The 16,488-nt window shown below is 49.1% G+C and overlaps 1 protein-coding gene across 1 annotated transcript in view; it reads right to left on the bottom strand.

Moving 5' to 3' along the window:
- Positions 1–557: 557 nt before the first annotated feature.
- The window catches only part of LOC132778910 (fatty acyl-CoA hydrolase precursor, medium chain-like), a 37,093-nt gene continuing 21,162 nt past the window's right edge, over positions 558–16,488 (bottom strand). The window contains exons 6-13 of the mRNA XM_067468897.1: positions 15,832–15,936; positions 12,423–12,458; positions 12,119–12,253; positions 11,942–12,025; positions 6,233–6,380; positions 2,702–2,833; positions 1,038–1,110; positions 558–786 (exon numbers count right to left, since the gene is read on the bottom strand). Of these exons, the coding sequence (XP_067324998.1) occupies positions 609–786; positions 1,038–1,110; positions 2,702–2,833; positions 6,233–6,380; positions 11,942–12,025; positions 12,119–12,253; positions 12,423–12,458; positions 15,832–15,936 (891 nt within the window). The 3' untranslated portion in view covers positions 558–608. The remainder of the gene's footprint in view (positions 787–1,037; positions 1,111–2,701; positions 2,834–6,232; positions 6,381–11,941; positions 12,026–12,118; positions 12,254–12,422; positions 12,459–15,831; positions 15,937–16,488) is intronic.

The raw sequence follows: 16,488 nt of genomic DNA on the forward strand, positions 1-16,488 counted from the left end.
AACGAATACACAACAACAAAGTGAACTCAAACTGAAACTAATACCCCTTCTACACTGCCATATAATCCAGGTTATCAAATCAGATAGTCTGCTTTGAACTGGATTATATAAATCAACACTGCCACACGATCAAGTTCAAAACAGATCATCTGGATTTTATATAGCCGTGTAGAAGGGACTGAAAATCTGGAAGCTGTTGATGTCAGGCTCGATATCACTGTGTGTCCAAAGGGGAGTCTTATTAAATAACAATAATAATATGATACATTTTTATTTATTACTTATGAAAAGCTTTCAAAAGACGGAGCATTGCTTGGCCTGATCCCGTTACACACAGAAACTGGAAGCGTCGGAGACATCCTTCCAGCTTTGGAAAGAAGCGGATTGGACAGAAATGAGTTCCAAAAAAGAGGGGGTGGTATTTCACCTTTCTCCAGAAAAGCAAAGAAGTCATTCAAAGGTACCGAATCCAGTGCTGCACCCCCTCTCCCGGCATCTGTTCCTTCTGGAACCTGGCTGCGATCGATGGACACAGATGCAGAGAAGCCTATGGGGGGGGGGGGGGGGGGTCAGGGGACCCCAATGGGGGAAGGAGGGCTGGGAAGGGCTCAGCGCTCCCTGTGCCCCTCTCTCCCTTCTGCGGCTTTTTCAGGCAAGGTCTGGCTCCAGAAGCGAACCCGCCCCTCTTTCAGCTTCTTGGCCGCCCTTTGCTTCAAGCCGATGCCCAGGTACTGCTCCTCCTGGCCGTAGGAGGGCCAGGCCACTAGACCGGCCCCATTGGGATCCCTGCGGAGCAGAAAGGAGGCAGAGGCTCCGTCAGTTGGTCTTGGTTTCATCACCCAAAGCCACCTTTGCAGGCGCTCTCCTGGCAGCACCCGGCCCTTGTCCCATCCATCCATCCATCCACCCATCCCTCCCTCCCTCCCTTCCTCACCACAGGAACCCACCTCAGGTTTCCTCCCGAGGAATGAAATAAGCTTTGGGCGGCTGCGGCAGAAGACCGATACAGGCAATCAACAGAAAGCCTACGGACTCACCCGTTGCGAGCGAAATTGGCCCAGTATTTCATCATGGTTTTGCTCAGGTTTCTCTCTTTGTCAGTGCCTTCACCTACAGGAGAGACACGCAACGACAAGGTCAGTCAAGAGTTGCAGCCTTTGGCCAAGTTTTAGCAATGTCCCAAGGGTTTCCGAACCTTCCTTGACCGCCTGCAAAGAGGGCCTTGGGGCCGGCCAGGTGACTCCAGGCCTCCCTGTTGATGAAATGGTAGGCTTACGTGTATGAGGAGAAATCGCCCTCGAGACACGTATTCCCAGAAGCACCCGGTAATCGAAGGGTGGAGTGCCCACCCGGATGTGCCAGGCTAGAGAGCGCAAGGCTGGTCACATCCGGAGGGGTGGAATACTGATAGACAAGTCTGCTAGGAATCACGAGACCACAAGGTCTAATTTCTCTTTCCTGCTGTGACAAATTGATGTGTCACACTGTGAGTTAACTGAGGGACAGAAAGAGCAGGTATGCTTATGAGCAGGTGCTTTTAAGCTGCAGGATAGGAGAAAAATCCAGTCCCGCCGGGGAGTTATGAGGGGACATTCCCCATTAGCCCAGCACATAGAATCATAGAATCATAGAATCAAAGAGTTGGAAGAGACCTCATGGGCCATCCAGTCCAACCCCATTCTGCCAAGAAGCAGGAATATTGCATTCAAATCACCCCTGACAAATGGCCATCCAGCCTCTGATTAAAAGCTTCCAAAGAAGGAGCCTCCACCACACTCCGGGGCAGAGAGTTCCACTGCTGAACGGCTCTCACAGTCAGGAAGTTCTTCCTCATGTTCAGATGGAATCTCCTCTCTTGTAGTTTGAAGCCATTGTTCCGCGTCCTAGTCTCCAAGGAAGTAGAAAACAAGCTTGCTCCCTTCTCCTCCCTGTGGCTTCCTCTCACATATTTATACATGGCCCTCATCATATCTCCTCTCAGCCTTCTCTTCTTCAGGCTAAACATGCCCAGTTCCCTAAGCCGCTCCTCATAGGGCTTGTTCTCCAGACCCTTGATCATTTTAGTCACCCTCCTCTGGACACATTCCAGCTTAGAGTCAATATCTCTCTTGAATTGTGGTGCCCAGAATTGGACACAATATTCCAGGTGTGGTCTAACCAAAGCAGAATAGAGCATGGGTAGCATTACTTCCTTAGATCTAGACACTATGCTCCTATTGATGCAGGCCAAAATCCCATTGGCTTTTTTTGCCGCCACATCACATTCCTGGCTCATGTTCCCCTTCCTCCCCACGAGGACTCCAAGATCTTTTTCACACGTACTGCTCTCGAGCCAGGCATTGTCCCCCATTCTGTATCTTTGCATTTTGTTTTTCCTGCCAAAGTGGAGTATCTTGCATTTGTCACTGTTGAACTTCATTTTGTTAGTTTTGGCCCATCTCTCTAATCTGTCAAGATCGTTTTGAATTCTGCTCCTGTCCTCTGGACTATTGGCTATCCCTCCCAATTTGGTGTCGTCTGCAAACTTGATGATCCTGCCTTCTAGCCCTTCATCTAAGTCATTAATAAAGATGTTGAACAGGACCGGGCCCAGGACGGAACCCTGCGGCACTCCACATGGTTGGCTCACCTACCAGAGACCTGCCAACTGCCTTCATACAGGTCAAAACGTTATGCTTTTTGGGGAAAAGTAAGCACTCACCTGCTAAGAAGGGCTTCCCAAAGACAAAGAAAAGCTCGTCGCCGTGGTCCGCCTGAACAAAGTCCGGCCTCAGGCCCGCCTGCCAACTGGGGCTGTGCTGGAACTCATAGACGTAGGTTGGGTGGCCGGCGTCTGGAAAGACAAAGGCGGTGGGGTCACCCTTCCCTCCTCTGGATGTGGCCCCACCCAGATGAAGCTGCCTGACCCATGCTACTGGGCCAAGGGAGCGGAGGGCAAGCTCAGCCCAGCCGCAGCCGCAGCCGCCGTCGCCTCCGGTCCAAGGTGGCCTCCCAAAACATGTGCCATGGCCAGCCATTATCCTTTCCTTGAGAAACGATGATCAGCTTGACCGCCTTCTGGCTTGGCAGGGGGGGGGGGGGTTACATCTGATGCGGCTGCTTAGAAGTGGCCAAGCTATACAAATATGTATATTTATATGACTCTGTTATTTATATATTTGTTTTTATATCGATATATTAAGAATAGAGCCATATTTATCTCACTTTGGCCAAGATACATTACAGCAGTTGTATAGTGCACATTTAACTCTATCCTGGTATTTATCTTTATTGCACTGTAAATGTATTGGGTCACAATATGAAGGTAAAAGTTGTCCCCTGACATTAAGTCCAGTCATGTCTGACTCTGGGGTGTGGTGGTCATCTCCATTTGTAAGCCAAAGAGCCAGCGTTGTCCGTAGACACTGTAACTGCATTGGGCCACAATGTTGTTGTTGTTGTTCATTTGTTCAGTCGTCTCCGACTCTTCGTGACCTCATGGACCAGCCTACGCCAGAGCTCCCTGTCGGCCGTTACCACCCCCAGCTCCCTCAAGGTCAGTCCAGTCACTTCAAGGATGCCATCCATCCATCTTGCCCTTGGTCGGCCCCTCTTCCTTTTGCCTTCCACTTTCCCCAGCATCATTCCCTTCTCCAGGCTTTCCTGTCTCCTCATGATGTGGCATTCAAAGGACTTCCGCTTTGTCTCTAGTATCTTTCCCTGAAGTGAGCAGTCAGGCTTTCTTTCCTGGAGGATGGACTGGGTGGATCTCCTCGCAGTCCAAGGCACTCTCAGCACTTTCCTCCAACACCACAGCTCAAAAGCATCGATCTTCCTTCGCTCAGCCTTTCCTGAGGTCCAGCTCTCACATCCGGAGGTGACTACAGGGAAGACCATGGCTTGGACTAGGCAATGGATCTTGGTTGCCAGTCTGATGTCTCTACTCTTCACTCTTTGATCGAGACTGGACATTGCTCTCCTCCCAAGAAGGAAGCGTCTTCTGATTTCCTGGCCACAGTCTGCATCTGCAGTCATCTTTGCACCTAGAAATACAAACCCTGTCACAGCCTCCACGATTTCTCCCTCTATTTCCCAGTTGTCAATCATTCTTGTTGCCATAATCTTGTTTTTTTTTTTTTCTATGTTTAGCTGCAACCCGGCTTTTGCGCTTCTTCTTTCACCTTGATTAGAAGGCTCCTCAGCTCCTCCTCGCTTTCGGCCATCAGAGTGGTGTCATCTGCATATCTGAGGTTGTGAATGTTTCTTCCAGCAATTTCCACCCCAGCTTTGCATTCATCCAGCCCCGCACATCCTCGCATGATGTGTTCTGCATACAAGTTAAAAAGGTTGGGTGAGAGGATGCAGCCTTGCCGTACGCCTTTCCCAATCTTGAACCAGTCTGTTGTTCCGTGGTCAGTTCTGACTGTTGCGACTTGGTCCTTGTACAGATTCTTCAGGAGAGAGACAAGGTGGCTTGGTATGCCCATCCCACCAAGAACTTGCCACAATTTATTATGATCCACACAGTCAAAGGCTTTAGAAGAGTCAATGAAGCAGAAGTAGATGTTTTTCTGAAACTGCCTGCCTTTCTCCATTCTCCAGCATCCGGATATTGGCAATCTGGTCTCTCGTTCCTCTGCCTTTTCTAAACCCAGCTTGAACATCTGGCAACTCTCGCTCCATGTATTGCTGGAGTCTTCTTCCTTGCAGGACCTTGAGCATTACCTTACTGGGTAATAAGGGCCACTGTACGGAAGTTTGAGCATTATTATTATTATTATTATTATTATTATTATATCATGCAACATGGTGCACTTGAAATTATTATGTCATGCAGTAATGGATACTATGTATTATTACATAATTGTTGCAACGGGAATTATTATTGCATCATGCAATGAGCGCATATTATGATAAATGTGCAACGGGGGTGGGGGTGGGGGGTGGGGGGTGGGGGGGGTGGGGGTCAAGCTGCCGCTCCCTTTTCAAGAAAGCACCGCAGGTTCCCGTGAGGATTGGCACAGGCATGACGACATGAGCAGCAGAAGACAAACAAGGGCTCTGGGAGAGGGAGCTCTTCGGTATTTGTGTCTTGGGTCCGCATTGAGTCGCCTGTTAAGGGCTGAAAAATGCGGTATAGAAATAAAGCCAATAAATAAATAAATAAATTGGGTCCCGCTGTTACCGCTGGGTTACATCTGTGAACTTAACGTTGTTCATGCCTCCCGTTTGGGACTCTGCTGCCTCGGTGACTTTTTCATACACCTCATTGTGCCTTGAGACCTGGACCCTGAACCTTGGACTTTGACTTGACTTGGGCCCTTGGCTTTCTGGCTTGACTACAGTTGGTGCCCTTTAACTCTGATCCCAAGCCCACCCTTATATTTATTTATCGTGTCATCAGCAACCACTGTTTTACAATTCTAACAGAGCAAAACAAACACAGAGATTAAAATGAAAAAGAAGAAAAAAAAGAAAAAAAAACCACACAGATTTTGTAAATTTGGTATTTGGTTAAATGTCCTTTGACCAGTATCTGGCCACTTGGAGTGCCTCTGGGGTTGCCGCAAGAAGGTCCTCCATCGTGCATGTGGCAGGGCTCAGGGTGCATTGCAGCAGGTGGTCAGTGGTTTGTTCTTCTCCGCACTCGCATGCCGAGGATTCCACCCTGTAGCCCCATTTCTTAAGATTGGCTCTGCATCTCGTGGTGCCAGAGCGCAATCTGTTCAGCGCCTTCCAAGTCGCCCAGTCTTCTGAGTGCCCAGGGGGGAGTCTCTCATCTGGTATCACCCATGAATTGAGGTGCTGGGTTTGGGCCTGCCACTTTTGGACTCTCGCTTGCTGGGGTGTTCCAGCGAGTGTCTCTGTAGTTCTAAGAAAACTATGTCTTGAACTACAGAGACACTCGCTGGAACACCCTTGGCACCTGGCTTTTGGACTGCAAACCTGGCAACTCTTTCCTCTTCTTGCTTAGTAATGCTCTCAGCGTTAATGAATGGACTTCCTGATCTTGCTTTGGATCACCCCGGCTGTGTGCTGCATTTCTGTTTTGTGAGATGGACCTTTGAAAGACTCGAGGTTTTGGTTCTCCACTTAAGCAAACCTGGCCGTGGCTCATATTGCGTTGGCTGATTCAACTCTGCCCTGGTTGATTCAACGCGGCCACAGGGTGGATGTGTGTGTGTGTGTGTGTGTGTGTGTTGGGGGAGGGGGTTGGAGACCATAGGTCTTTTCTGCCGGAGACGCCACTCACCCCGATGGTGCCGGGCAGCAAGGACAGCAGGCGCCACTAAGACCACGTCCCCAAGGGCTTCCAGGACCCGGTCCCGGAGCTGAAAGGGGTCCTGGACGTCCTTCAGGTATTCGTTGATGATGATGTGACAGTGTTCATGGTCGATTATCTGTAATCACAGACTATAATCAATCACGGAAGCATACTCTCAGGCCAAGGCCTGTTGTATAGGTGTCTCATAAGCACAAACAAGGCCATCCATGGGGCTACTGGTTTGAGCGTCAGCCTTTGGAGACTGGAGTTCGCATCCCTGCTGCTCCGCCCTGGAAATCCATTGCTCAGCCTTGGGCAAATCACTCTCTCTGCTACAGAGGAAGGCAAGGCAATCCTGCTCTGGTCAAGTCTTGCCAAGAGAAGCCCGGGGCCAAACCAGTATGAAAAGGGCGCCAGCGGGAGACCCTCTGGTCAAGGGACCCTGCCCTCCTCCGCCATCCGTTCTCATGATCCCTTTCTGGCAAATATCCCAGGATTTCCTTCCCTGCCTCTTGGGAACAGTGTCTCTGTCGCCAGATGAAGGCATCTTGGCATCGCTATTGGTATCGCGGTCAAAGCTTGGCACCAGAATAAAGGGTTCCTTCATATTAGTGATCTCATTTGGTAATACAAACTTGGGGTCTGAGTGTTTTGGGAGGAGGGAGGGAAAGAAGGAAGGCTGGAAATGGACTCAGTGGCTCTGCAGATGCATTTCCCTGTTGCTGCCCTGCTTGTCCCATTCTCACAGAGGACGAAGGAAACAGAAGAACGGCCTGCCTCAGGGGAGCGCGCTTGCTCCATCCATGTTCAACACAAATGACCAGCCACTGCCAGAAGGGACAGAGAGCTTCATCTATGCAGATGATCGTGGCATTACCACTCAAACAGGGAGCTCTGAGATGGTAGAACAGAAGCTCTCCAAAGCTCTAGGCGTTCTCACTGCCTATTACAGGGAAAACCAGCTGATCCATAATCCATCTAAAACACAGACATGCGCCTTTCACCTTAAGAACAGACAAGCATCCTGAGCTCTGAGGATGATTACCTGGGAAGGGATCCCACGGGAGCATTGCAGCGCACCCAAATACCTGGGAGTGACCCTGGACCGTGCTCTGACCTACAAGAAGCACTGCCTGAATATCAAGCAAAAAGTGGGTGCTAGAAACCATATCATACGAAAGCTGACTGGCACAACCTGGAGATCACAACCAGATGCAGTGAAGACATCTGCCCTTGCGCTATGCTACTCTGCTGCTGAGTATGCATGCCCAGTGTGGAACACATCTCACCACGCTAAAACAGTAGATGTGGCTCTTAATGAGATGTGCCACATTACCACGGGGTGTCTGCACCCTACACCACTGGAGGAATTACACTGTTTAGCCAGTACTGCACCACCTGACATCCTTTGGGAAGTAGCAGCCAATAGTGAAAGGACCGAGGCAGTGATATCTCCGGCTCATCCTCTGTTTGGGTATCAGCCAGCATGTCAATGACTTAAATCAAGAAATAGTTTTCTAAGACCTACAGAGACACTCGCTGGAACACCTCAGCAAGCTTGAGTCCAAAAGTGGCAGGCTCAAACCCAGAACCTCAAACAGTGGCTGAGACCAAATGAGAGACTCCCCCCTGGGCACACAGAAGACTGGGCGACTTGGAAGGCGCTGAACAGACTGCGCTCGGGCACCACAAGATGCAGAGCCAACCTCAAGAAATGGGGCCACAAAGTCGAATCCACAACATGCGAGTGTGGAGAAGAGCAAACCACTGACCACCTGCTGCAATGCACCCTGAGCCCTTCTTCCACATGATGCACAATGGAGGACCTTCTTATAGTAACACCAAAGGCACTCCAAGTGCCCAGATACTGGTCAAAGGACATTTAATCGACTACCAATCTTGCAAACTCTGTTTTGTCTGTTTGTTAAAATTTTGTTTAAAATGTAATGCAATTGTCTGGTTGCCACTCACACAATAAATAAATGAGAGGACAAAGGGAAGATATGGGTCCGGGGCTTCGATTTTCTGTTTCGTTTCTCTGCTTGTTTGGGGTCCCCCATATAGAAGAAGATGGAGTAAGCCTGTTTTCTGCTGTTTGAGAAACTTGGTGGATTCAAATGTATGCCAAGGATACTGGATGGGGAATAGAGCGAATGAAGCCCAGCTGGTCCTAAGGTGCCATCCTTAGACAGAGAATGCAAAGGAAAGGCAAAGTCTCCGCAGGGAAAGGCAGTGTTCGGCATTGCATCAGGCAGCGCTGACCCAGCCGCAAAGGAGAGAAGAGTCCAAAGGAGAGAGCTGCACACACCGCCACAGCCCAAGGACACCAAGGAATTGGCACTGCTCTGTGTGACTGACACCAAATTGGGAGGGATAGCCAATAGTCCAGAGGACAGGAGCAGAATTCAAAACGATCTTGACAGATTAGAGAGATGGGCCAAAACTAACAAAATGAAGTTCAACAGTGACAAATGCAAGATACTCCACTTTGGCAGGAAAAACGAAATGCAAAGATACAGAATGGGGGACAATGCCTGGCTCGAGAGCAGTACGTGTGAAAAAGATCTTGGAGTCCTCGTGGGGAGGAAGGGGAACATGAGCCAACAATGTGATGTGGCGGCCAAAAAAGCCAATGGGATTTTGGCCTCAGGCATCAAGAGGAGCATAGTGTCTAGAATCCAGGGAAGTCATGCTCCCCATGCTCTATTCTGCCTTGGTTAGACCACTTTACCTGGAATATTGTGTCCAATTCTGGGCACCATAACTCAAGAGAGATATTGACAAGCTGGAATGTGTCCAGAGGAGGGCGACTAAAACGATCAAGGGTCTGGAGAACAAGCCCTATGAGGAGCGGCTTAAGGAGCTGGGCATATTTAGCCTGAAGAAGAGAAGGCTGAGAGGGGATATGATGAGGGCCTTGTATAAATATGTGAGAGGAAGCCACAGGGAGGAGGAGGGAGCAAGCTTGTTTTCTGCTTCCCTGGAGACTAGGACGCAAGGGAACAATGGCTTCAAACTACAAGAGAGGAGATTCTATCTGAACATGAGGAAGAACTTCCTGACTGTGAGAGCCGTTCAGCAGTGGAACTCTCTGCCCCGGAGGGAGTGTGGTGGAGGCTCCTTCTTTGGAAGCTTTTAAGCAGAGGCTGGATGGCCATCTGTCAGGGGTGCTTTGAATGCAATATTCCTGCTTCTTGGCAGAATGGGGTTGGACTGGATGGCCCATGAGGTCTCTTCCAACTCTTCGATTCTATGATTCTATGATTCTATGACTGAGCAACAGAGATTTGTACATAGGTTACGGGGCACTGTTGAGAGCTTAAGCTTTGTTTCATTTGTCTTTGGTTTTATTTTGTATTGTATTGTGTGTTTATATTTACACGTCGTTTTAGGCACACTGTGCCACATGTAAGCCACCCTGACTCCCTTCGGGGAGATGGAGACGGGTACAAAAATAAAGTTATTATTGGGTTGTTATAGGTCTGACCTCACAAGCTCTGAGTGATGTCGAGCACCCCCTCCCCCCCCCCAAAAAAAATAAGGGATAGTGACTTATAGTTCTGCAAAGGGCAAGGGCACCAGACTACACAACAAGGGTCAAGTCTTGGTCACATTGCCAAAGCACTGACGACAACAACAAGGACCCCACGAGGCTTTTGGGAAACAGCTGGATCTTGGGACTTCTGCCCTCCACGAGAGTTGTAGTTTCCCAGGGGCCAGCTTCGATTCCAGCGTGGCAGCTCTGCCTAACGTTTTGGACTCACAAGGACATCTTTCCCGCTCATGGACTCACATTGCTTGAAAATAATTTCTTTATTAAATTTCTCTGGTGGGTGGGATGGAGAAGGGGTGACTGATCTATATACTTTCCGTCTATGTATTTCCTTCACAAGTCTGACCCAGCCATGAACTCTTTTGCCCTTTGGGAGGCTGATCAGGGAGCGGCCCGCTAGGCTGAAAAGGCAATCGGGAATCACAAAAACACCTATTTACTTGGAACTCACACCTGAACAATGGGACCTGGAGTTACTACTATTTGACTTGAGGAGGGGGTCCTCAGACTGTGATTTCCTCCTCTGCCAAGTTTCCCTTCACAACAAACATCTTTCCCAGCCTCACCTTTTACCTTATCTGATCTTGGAAGGGGAAAACCTCTATCAAGTGATTATCCCTAATCACTGATCCATCACAAGAACAAAAAAAAACTAGTTTCCTTGGCTGGCTGATCCCTCGGGCACCGGAAATCCAGGACAGTGGGAGGTCATCCTCCTCTCTGGACACACATCATCCTCTTCCGTCCTGCCTCCCTCTCCCTGATTGGCTAAGGAGCCGAAGAGGGAGGGAGTTTTGAAATGTTTTCCTGTATTTTGCCTATAAAAATGCCTGTAAATTCTGTATTGGTATGCCTGTGGCGGAATTATTCCCACTTGCATCCGATCTCAGCTGAATCGCTCATTAAACCTCGATGCCCCTTCTTCTTCTTCGCTTTGGCAAGAGTCTCATTTCAATTATTAATATTAAATAAAATTGCTGGAATCAGGCTTCTCTGAAGGCTTGCCAAGGTAGCGTTCCCTCTTTGGTGGGAACTAAGGGTCATCTCTCCTTGGAGATGACCCCCCTAAAGTCTAGTTCGACTTCATGAGGATGCTTGCCATAGATGCAGGCGAAACGTCAGGAGAGAATGCCTCTAAAACATGGCCATAGAGCCCGAAAAAACCTACAACAACTCAGTGATTCTGGCCATGAAAGACTTCAACAATACAAAGTTATTATTATTATTATTATTATTATTATTATTATTATTATTGCATGTCATCTTATTTGCCTTGTAGATATTGACCCAAGGAATCTGCCTAATTAAGCCAAATGTCATGCTATTATTATTATTATTATTATTATTATTATTATTAACTTTATTTGTACCCCGCTAGCATCTCCCGCAGGACTCGATGCGGCTTACACAGGCCGAAGCCTCAAAACACAATACAACAAAACATAACACAATAATACACAAAGCAAATCAAAACAGTTAAGCAAAATAACAACAATAACTACATCAAGACACTATTAAAACTGGTTCGGCCGGCGCAATGGGGTACAGGGGTTAAAGTGCTGAGATGGCAGGAGGAACATAGGATTAAAGGTGCGGTGTGCAGCAACATCGGTTGTGCTAAAGTGCTTCTAGGACTTGGGATGGGGATTCCTAATCTGAGAAGGCACATTGGAACAGCCAGGTTTTTAGGTTCCTTCTGAAAACCGCTAAAGTAGGGGCCTGTCGGAGATCTTTTGGAAGGGCGTTCCAAAGTCAGGGGGCCGCCACAGAGAAGGCCCTGTCCCGTGTCCCCACCAAGCGCGCTTGCGATGTGGGTGGGATCACGAGCAGGGCCTCCCCAGATGACCGAGCGAGCGTGTGGGTTCGTAGATGGAGATGCGGTCACGCAGGTAGGGTGGTCCCAAACCGTTCAGGGCTTTGTAGGTGAGCACCTGCACCTTGAATTGGGCTCGGAAGATAAATGGCAGCCAGTGGAGCTCCATGCTACATTCTGGAAGCGACACTTCACTCTGGTTTTGTGAGATGTTCCACATCCAGTCAAAGGAGCCAATGCACAGAAGAAGGGCCAAGTCCAGGGATGGGCCGCAATGGCATGGGAGAAGGTGGGGTGGGGGGGGGGGCAGAGGAAGAGAGAGGGCTCTTACCCTGAGGGACCGTGCAGTGGCGCACAGGAGGAGCTCGGCCGTCTTCCTGTCGAAGCCCTTGTCTAACTCTGGGAACGCGAGCATCTGGAGGGGAGAGGGTCAGGGGTCAGGGGGATCCTGGGGCCAACAGGGGGGCAATGAAGAGGAAAGGAGGGGTGCCATTGGGGGAGGGCTTACATTGGGGAGAAGCCACCCCGCCTCATGGTTGTTGACACCGATGATGACGGGCACGCTGCTGCCGGCCCCCTCCTCCTCCAGCAGGCGCTTCGGCATAAACGCACCGCCCACCACGGCAGGCATGAAGAGCGTCTTCTGGAAGGAAAAGAGGGCAGAAAGAAAGGGTTGTTGGGGATGAGAAGAAGAAGAAGAAGAAGGGGGCAAGGGGCGTTGGTGCCGGACCCCTTAGGGAACCCCCCCCCCCAATGGAAGTTGTGAGAAGGGGGCACGCAAAGCATTCCTGCAGAGGCCAAGCGCCACTCACCTGAGCATTGTCCTCCAGTTGCAGGTGGGTGAAGCCCTGAAATCACAGAAAAGGGACACACACACACACACACACACACACACACAGGGATTGAGGTCTGCGCTGGGCCCCCAATGCAGGGAAGGAGCCAGCAAAGGCGCCAGTCCGCTCACAACAGAAACGTGGTGGGGTTTGAGAAGAAGGCGATCATCGGAACAGGATTTGAGAACTATAAATAATACGAATAATGTCGAAGGCTTTCATGGCTGGAATCACTAGGTTCTTGTGGGTTTTTTCGGGCTATAGAGCCATGTTCTAGAGGCATTTCTCCTGACGTTTCGCCTGCATCTATGGCAAGCATCCTCAGAGGTTGAGAAGGTCTGTTGGAAGTAGGAAAGATTAACACCTCCCAGCAACAGATTTTCCCAGACTCAGGCAGGCCTTCAAATGCTAATGAAGGTGATCAGCTAAACATTCACACCTAGCTGCAGCAGGGAAGAGCTCCTTGCCCCACCCCAGCCATTCCACAGATATATAAACCCATTTTTCCTACTTCCAACAGACCTTCTCAACCTCTGAGGATGCTTGCCATAGATGCAGGTGAAACGTCAGGAGAAATGCCTCTAGAACATGGCTCTATAGCCCGAAAAAACCCACAAGAACCTAATACGAATAATCTATATCAATAAAAATGTAATGTTAGTTCGTGCTACCATCAGAACTCAAAAACCACTGGGGGAATTGACAAATTTGGACACAAGACACCTAACAGTCCAATTTATGTCCTCCACTAAAAAAAATGATTTTGTCATTTGGGAATTTTCGTTGCTGGGATTTATAGTTTCTCTACAATCAAAGAGCATTCTGAACTCCACCAATGATGGAGTTGGGCCAAACTTAGCACACAGGGCTCCCATGACCAACAGAAAAAACTGGAAGGGTTTGGTGGACATTGACCTAGAGTTTGGGAATTATAGTTCACACACATCCAGAGAGCACTGTGGACTCAAACAATGATGGATCTGGAACAAACTTGACACAAATATTCCATATGCCCAAATATGAACACAGATGGAGTTTGAAGGAAATAGACCATGACATTTGGGAGTTGTAGTTACTGGGATTTATACTTCACCTACAATCAAAGAGCGTTCTGAAACCCACAAACGAGAGAAATGGGGCAAACTTCCCACCCAGAACCCCCTTGACCAACAGAAAATACTTAAGGCCACCCAGTCCAACTCCCTTCACCAGGGCAAGAAAATGTAATCAGAGCCCTCCTGACAAAGAGACATCCAGTCATAAATAGAGAGAGATAGATATGATTCTCTCTCACACACACAGAGAGAGAGATAGATTTGAAAGAGGCCCTTAAAGAAGGACTATGATATGTTGCCTGTTCCAGAGGAGGCAAACCAGGCACTCTCCACATCAACACTCACAAAGAAACAACAAGGAATACTGTTTACTCACAAGCAGAAAAGAATTACATCTATTAGAAACCAACGCTTTCTCATTACTTTATTTTCCAGATCACCAGACTGGGCCACAGCAACGCCTGGCAGGGACAGCTAGTATATTAATATATTCTGTATTCTCAAAAGATTGATGGGTTAATATTTCAAAGTCGGAATAGAAATGCCTATAATTTCAATGACGTGGATATTATGGGCATCGATATACAGAATCTGTGTAAACGACAGACTAAAATAGCAAGTATTTACACATGTATTACTAACCTATTAACAAAATTAATTAACTCTGGGGTATTTAAATGGCTGGAGACTATTAAACTAGGAGGGAAATAGAGCGTGTATAAGTAAACTCATAAAAGGAGGAAAAGTCAAGGAAAAGATGGGACAAGAGAAGAAGGCAGGAGATGAATGCGGACGCCAAAGGACTTGCTCTTGGTATCGAAGATCTTGTCGATGGAATGTCAATGCCCCCCCACCACCACCACCACCACCACCACCACCACCGGTCAGGCCACTGTGGACATGCTGCTTCCAATGTGCCCCATAACCCTGAGGTGTGGCTGCATAGCTTCTGGCCAGAAGGAAGGAGCCGGAATGGGTCTGTTCCCAGCTCTGCCTTTGGTCTTATTTGTCAAGGAGGGAACCCACCCGGGGTGGGGGTGGGGGTGGGGGCTCTCCAGACAAAGCCAGCCTTCCCAAAGACAAGCCGTGTCCTGCTCGGGTTTAGCAGCCTTTGTGCCGCTCCCTCCTTCCCTATTGGGCAAGTCCAAGCAGATTGGGACATTGAACACACAGAGTCCCTAAACTGATCATAGAATCCTAGAATCATAGAATCAAAGAGTTGGAAGAGACCTCATGGGCCATCCAGTCCAACCCCATTCTGCCAAGAAGCAGGAATATTGCATTCAAAGCACCCCTGACAGATAGCCATCCAGCCTCTGCTTAAAAGCTTCCAAAGAAGGAGCCTCCACCACACTCCGGGGCAGAGAGTTCCACTGCTGAACGGCTCTCACAGTCAGGAAGTTCTTCCTCATGTTCAGGTGGAATCTCCTCTCTTGTAGTTTGAAGCCATTGTTCCATTGCGTCCTAGTCTCCAGGGAAGCAGAAAACAAGCTTGCTCCCTCCTCCTCCCTGTGCTTCCTCTCACGTATTTATACATGGCCCTCATCATATCCCCTCTCAGCCTTCTCTTCTTCAGGCTAAACATGCCCAGTTCCCTAAGCCGCTCCTCATAGGGCTTGTTCCCCAGACCTTTTATCATTTTAGTCGCCCTCTTCCTCTGGACACATTCCAGCTTGTCAATATCTCTCTTGAATTGTGGTGCCCAGAATTGGACACAATGTGATTCCAGGTGTGGTCTAACCAAAGCAGAATAGAGGGGTAGCATGACTTCCTTAGATCTAGACACTATGCTCCTATTGATGCCTGAGGCCAAAATCCCATTGGCTTTTTTTTGCTGCCACATCACATTCCTGGCTCATGTTCACCTTCCTCCCCACGAGGACTCCAAGATCTTTTCCACACGTACTGCTCTCGAGCCAGGCATTGTCCCCCATTCTGTATCTTTGCATTTCATTTTTTCTGCCAAAGTGGAGTATCTTGCATTTGTCACTGTTGAACTTCATTTTGTTAGTTTTGGCCCATCATCTCTCTAATCTGTCAAGATCCCTTTGAATCCTGCTCCTGTCCTCTGGACTATTGGCTCTCCCTCCCAATTCGGATGGGATCCTTGCTTGGCAGCCCTTCCACCCATTGTATTGCCGAAAGCTTTCCTAGCCGGAATCACTAGGGTGTTGTGTGGTTTCTGGGCTGTATGGCTAAGGTGTTCCAGCAGCATTTTCTCCTGATGTTTCCCCTGCATGCGACCCATTGCTACCCCCCCCCCCTCCCGAAAAGGCCCTTTTGCCTTTCTGGGCACTCTTCCCCAAGGAGCCCCCAGACGGCGGCCCGTTTACCATCTTGAGAGTCGTCTCTAAGATTTCTTCCGCCGTCTTGGCTTTGAGGCAACGGAGCATCTCGGGAGAACTGAAGGCTTGGCAACCGGCAGTTTTGGCAATTTTCTGGAGGAGAAAAAATTTAAATAAAGCATAACACTGCACTCTCTCAGCCTCAGAGGAAGGCAAAGGCAACCCTTTCCTCCCCAAAGAGATCTGCCAGGAAGACCTTGTGATAGGATCATCCTGAAGGCATGGCCACATGGGCAAGAGACCTATCAAACCCTAGACGGCTCCGGCCCAGCGCACCTGTCCGAACGCATCTCCTTCTACGTCCTGCCTAGGAACTTAAGATCTTCTGGAGAGGCCCTGCTCTCGGCCCCGCCCTTGTCACAAATGAGAGTGGCAAGGACAAGGGACACGGCCTTCTTGGTGGTGCCCCCCCCCCACCTGTGGAACTCACTCCCCAGGGAAATTAGATCATTGCCATCCCTCCTCTCTTTTAGAAGGAAATTGAAGACATGGATATGGGGCCAGGCCTTTGGGTAATCTGGCAGACTGACAAGGACAATGACGACGAGATCTCTGGAATGGATTATGGTAAGTGGAATGGACTCACTAACGACAGATCTCGGCGAAGCGCGGGCCACCAGGCTGGCTTCTTTTCTATTAGATTTT

Source organism: Anolis sagrei, chromosome 1 (genome assembly GCF_037176765.1).
Source record: "Anolis sagrei isolate rAnoSag1 chromosome 1, rAnoSag1.mat, whole genome shotgun sequence".
Taxonomy (NCBI): domain Eukaryota; kingdom Metazoa; phylum Chordata; class Lepidosauria; order Squamata; family Dactyloidae; genus Anolis; species Anolis sagrei.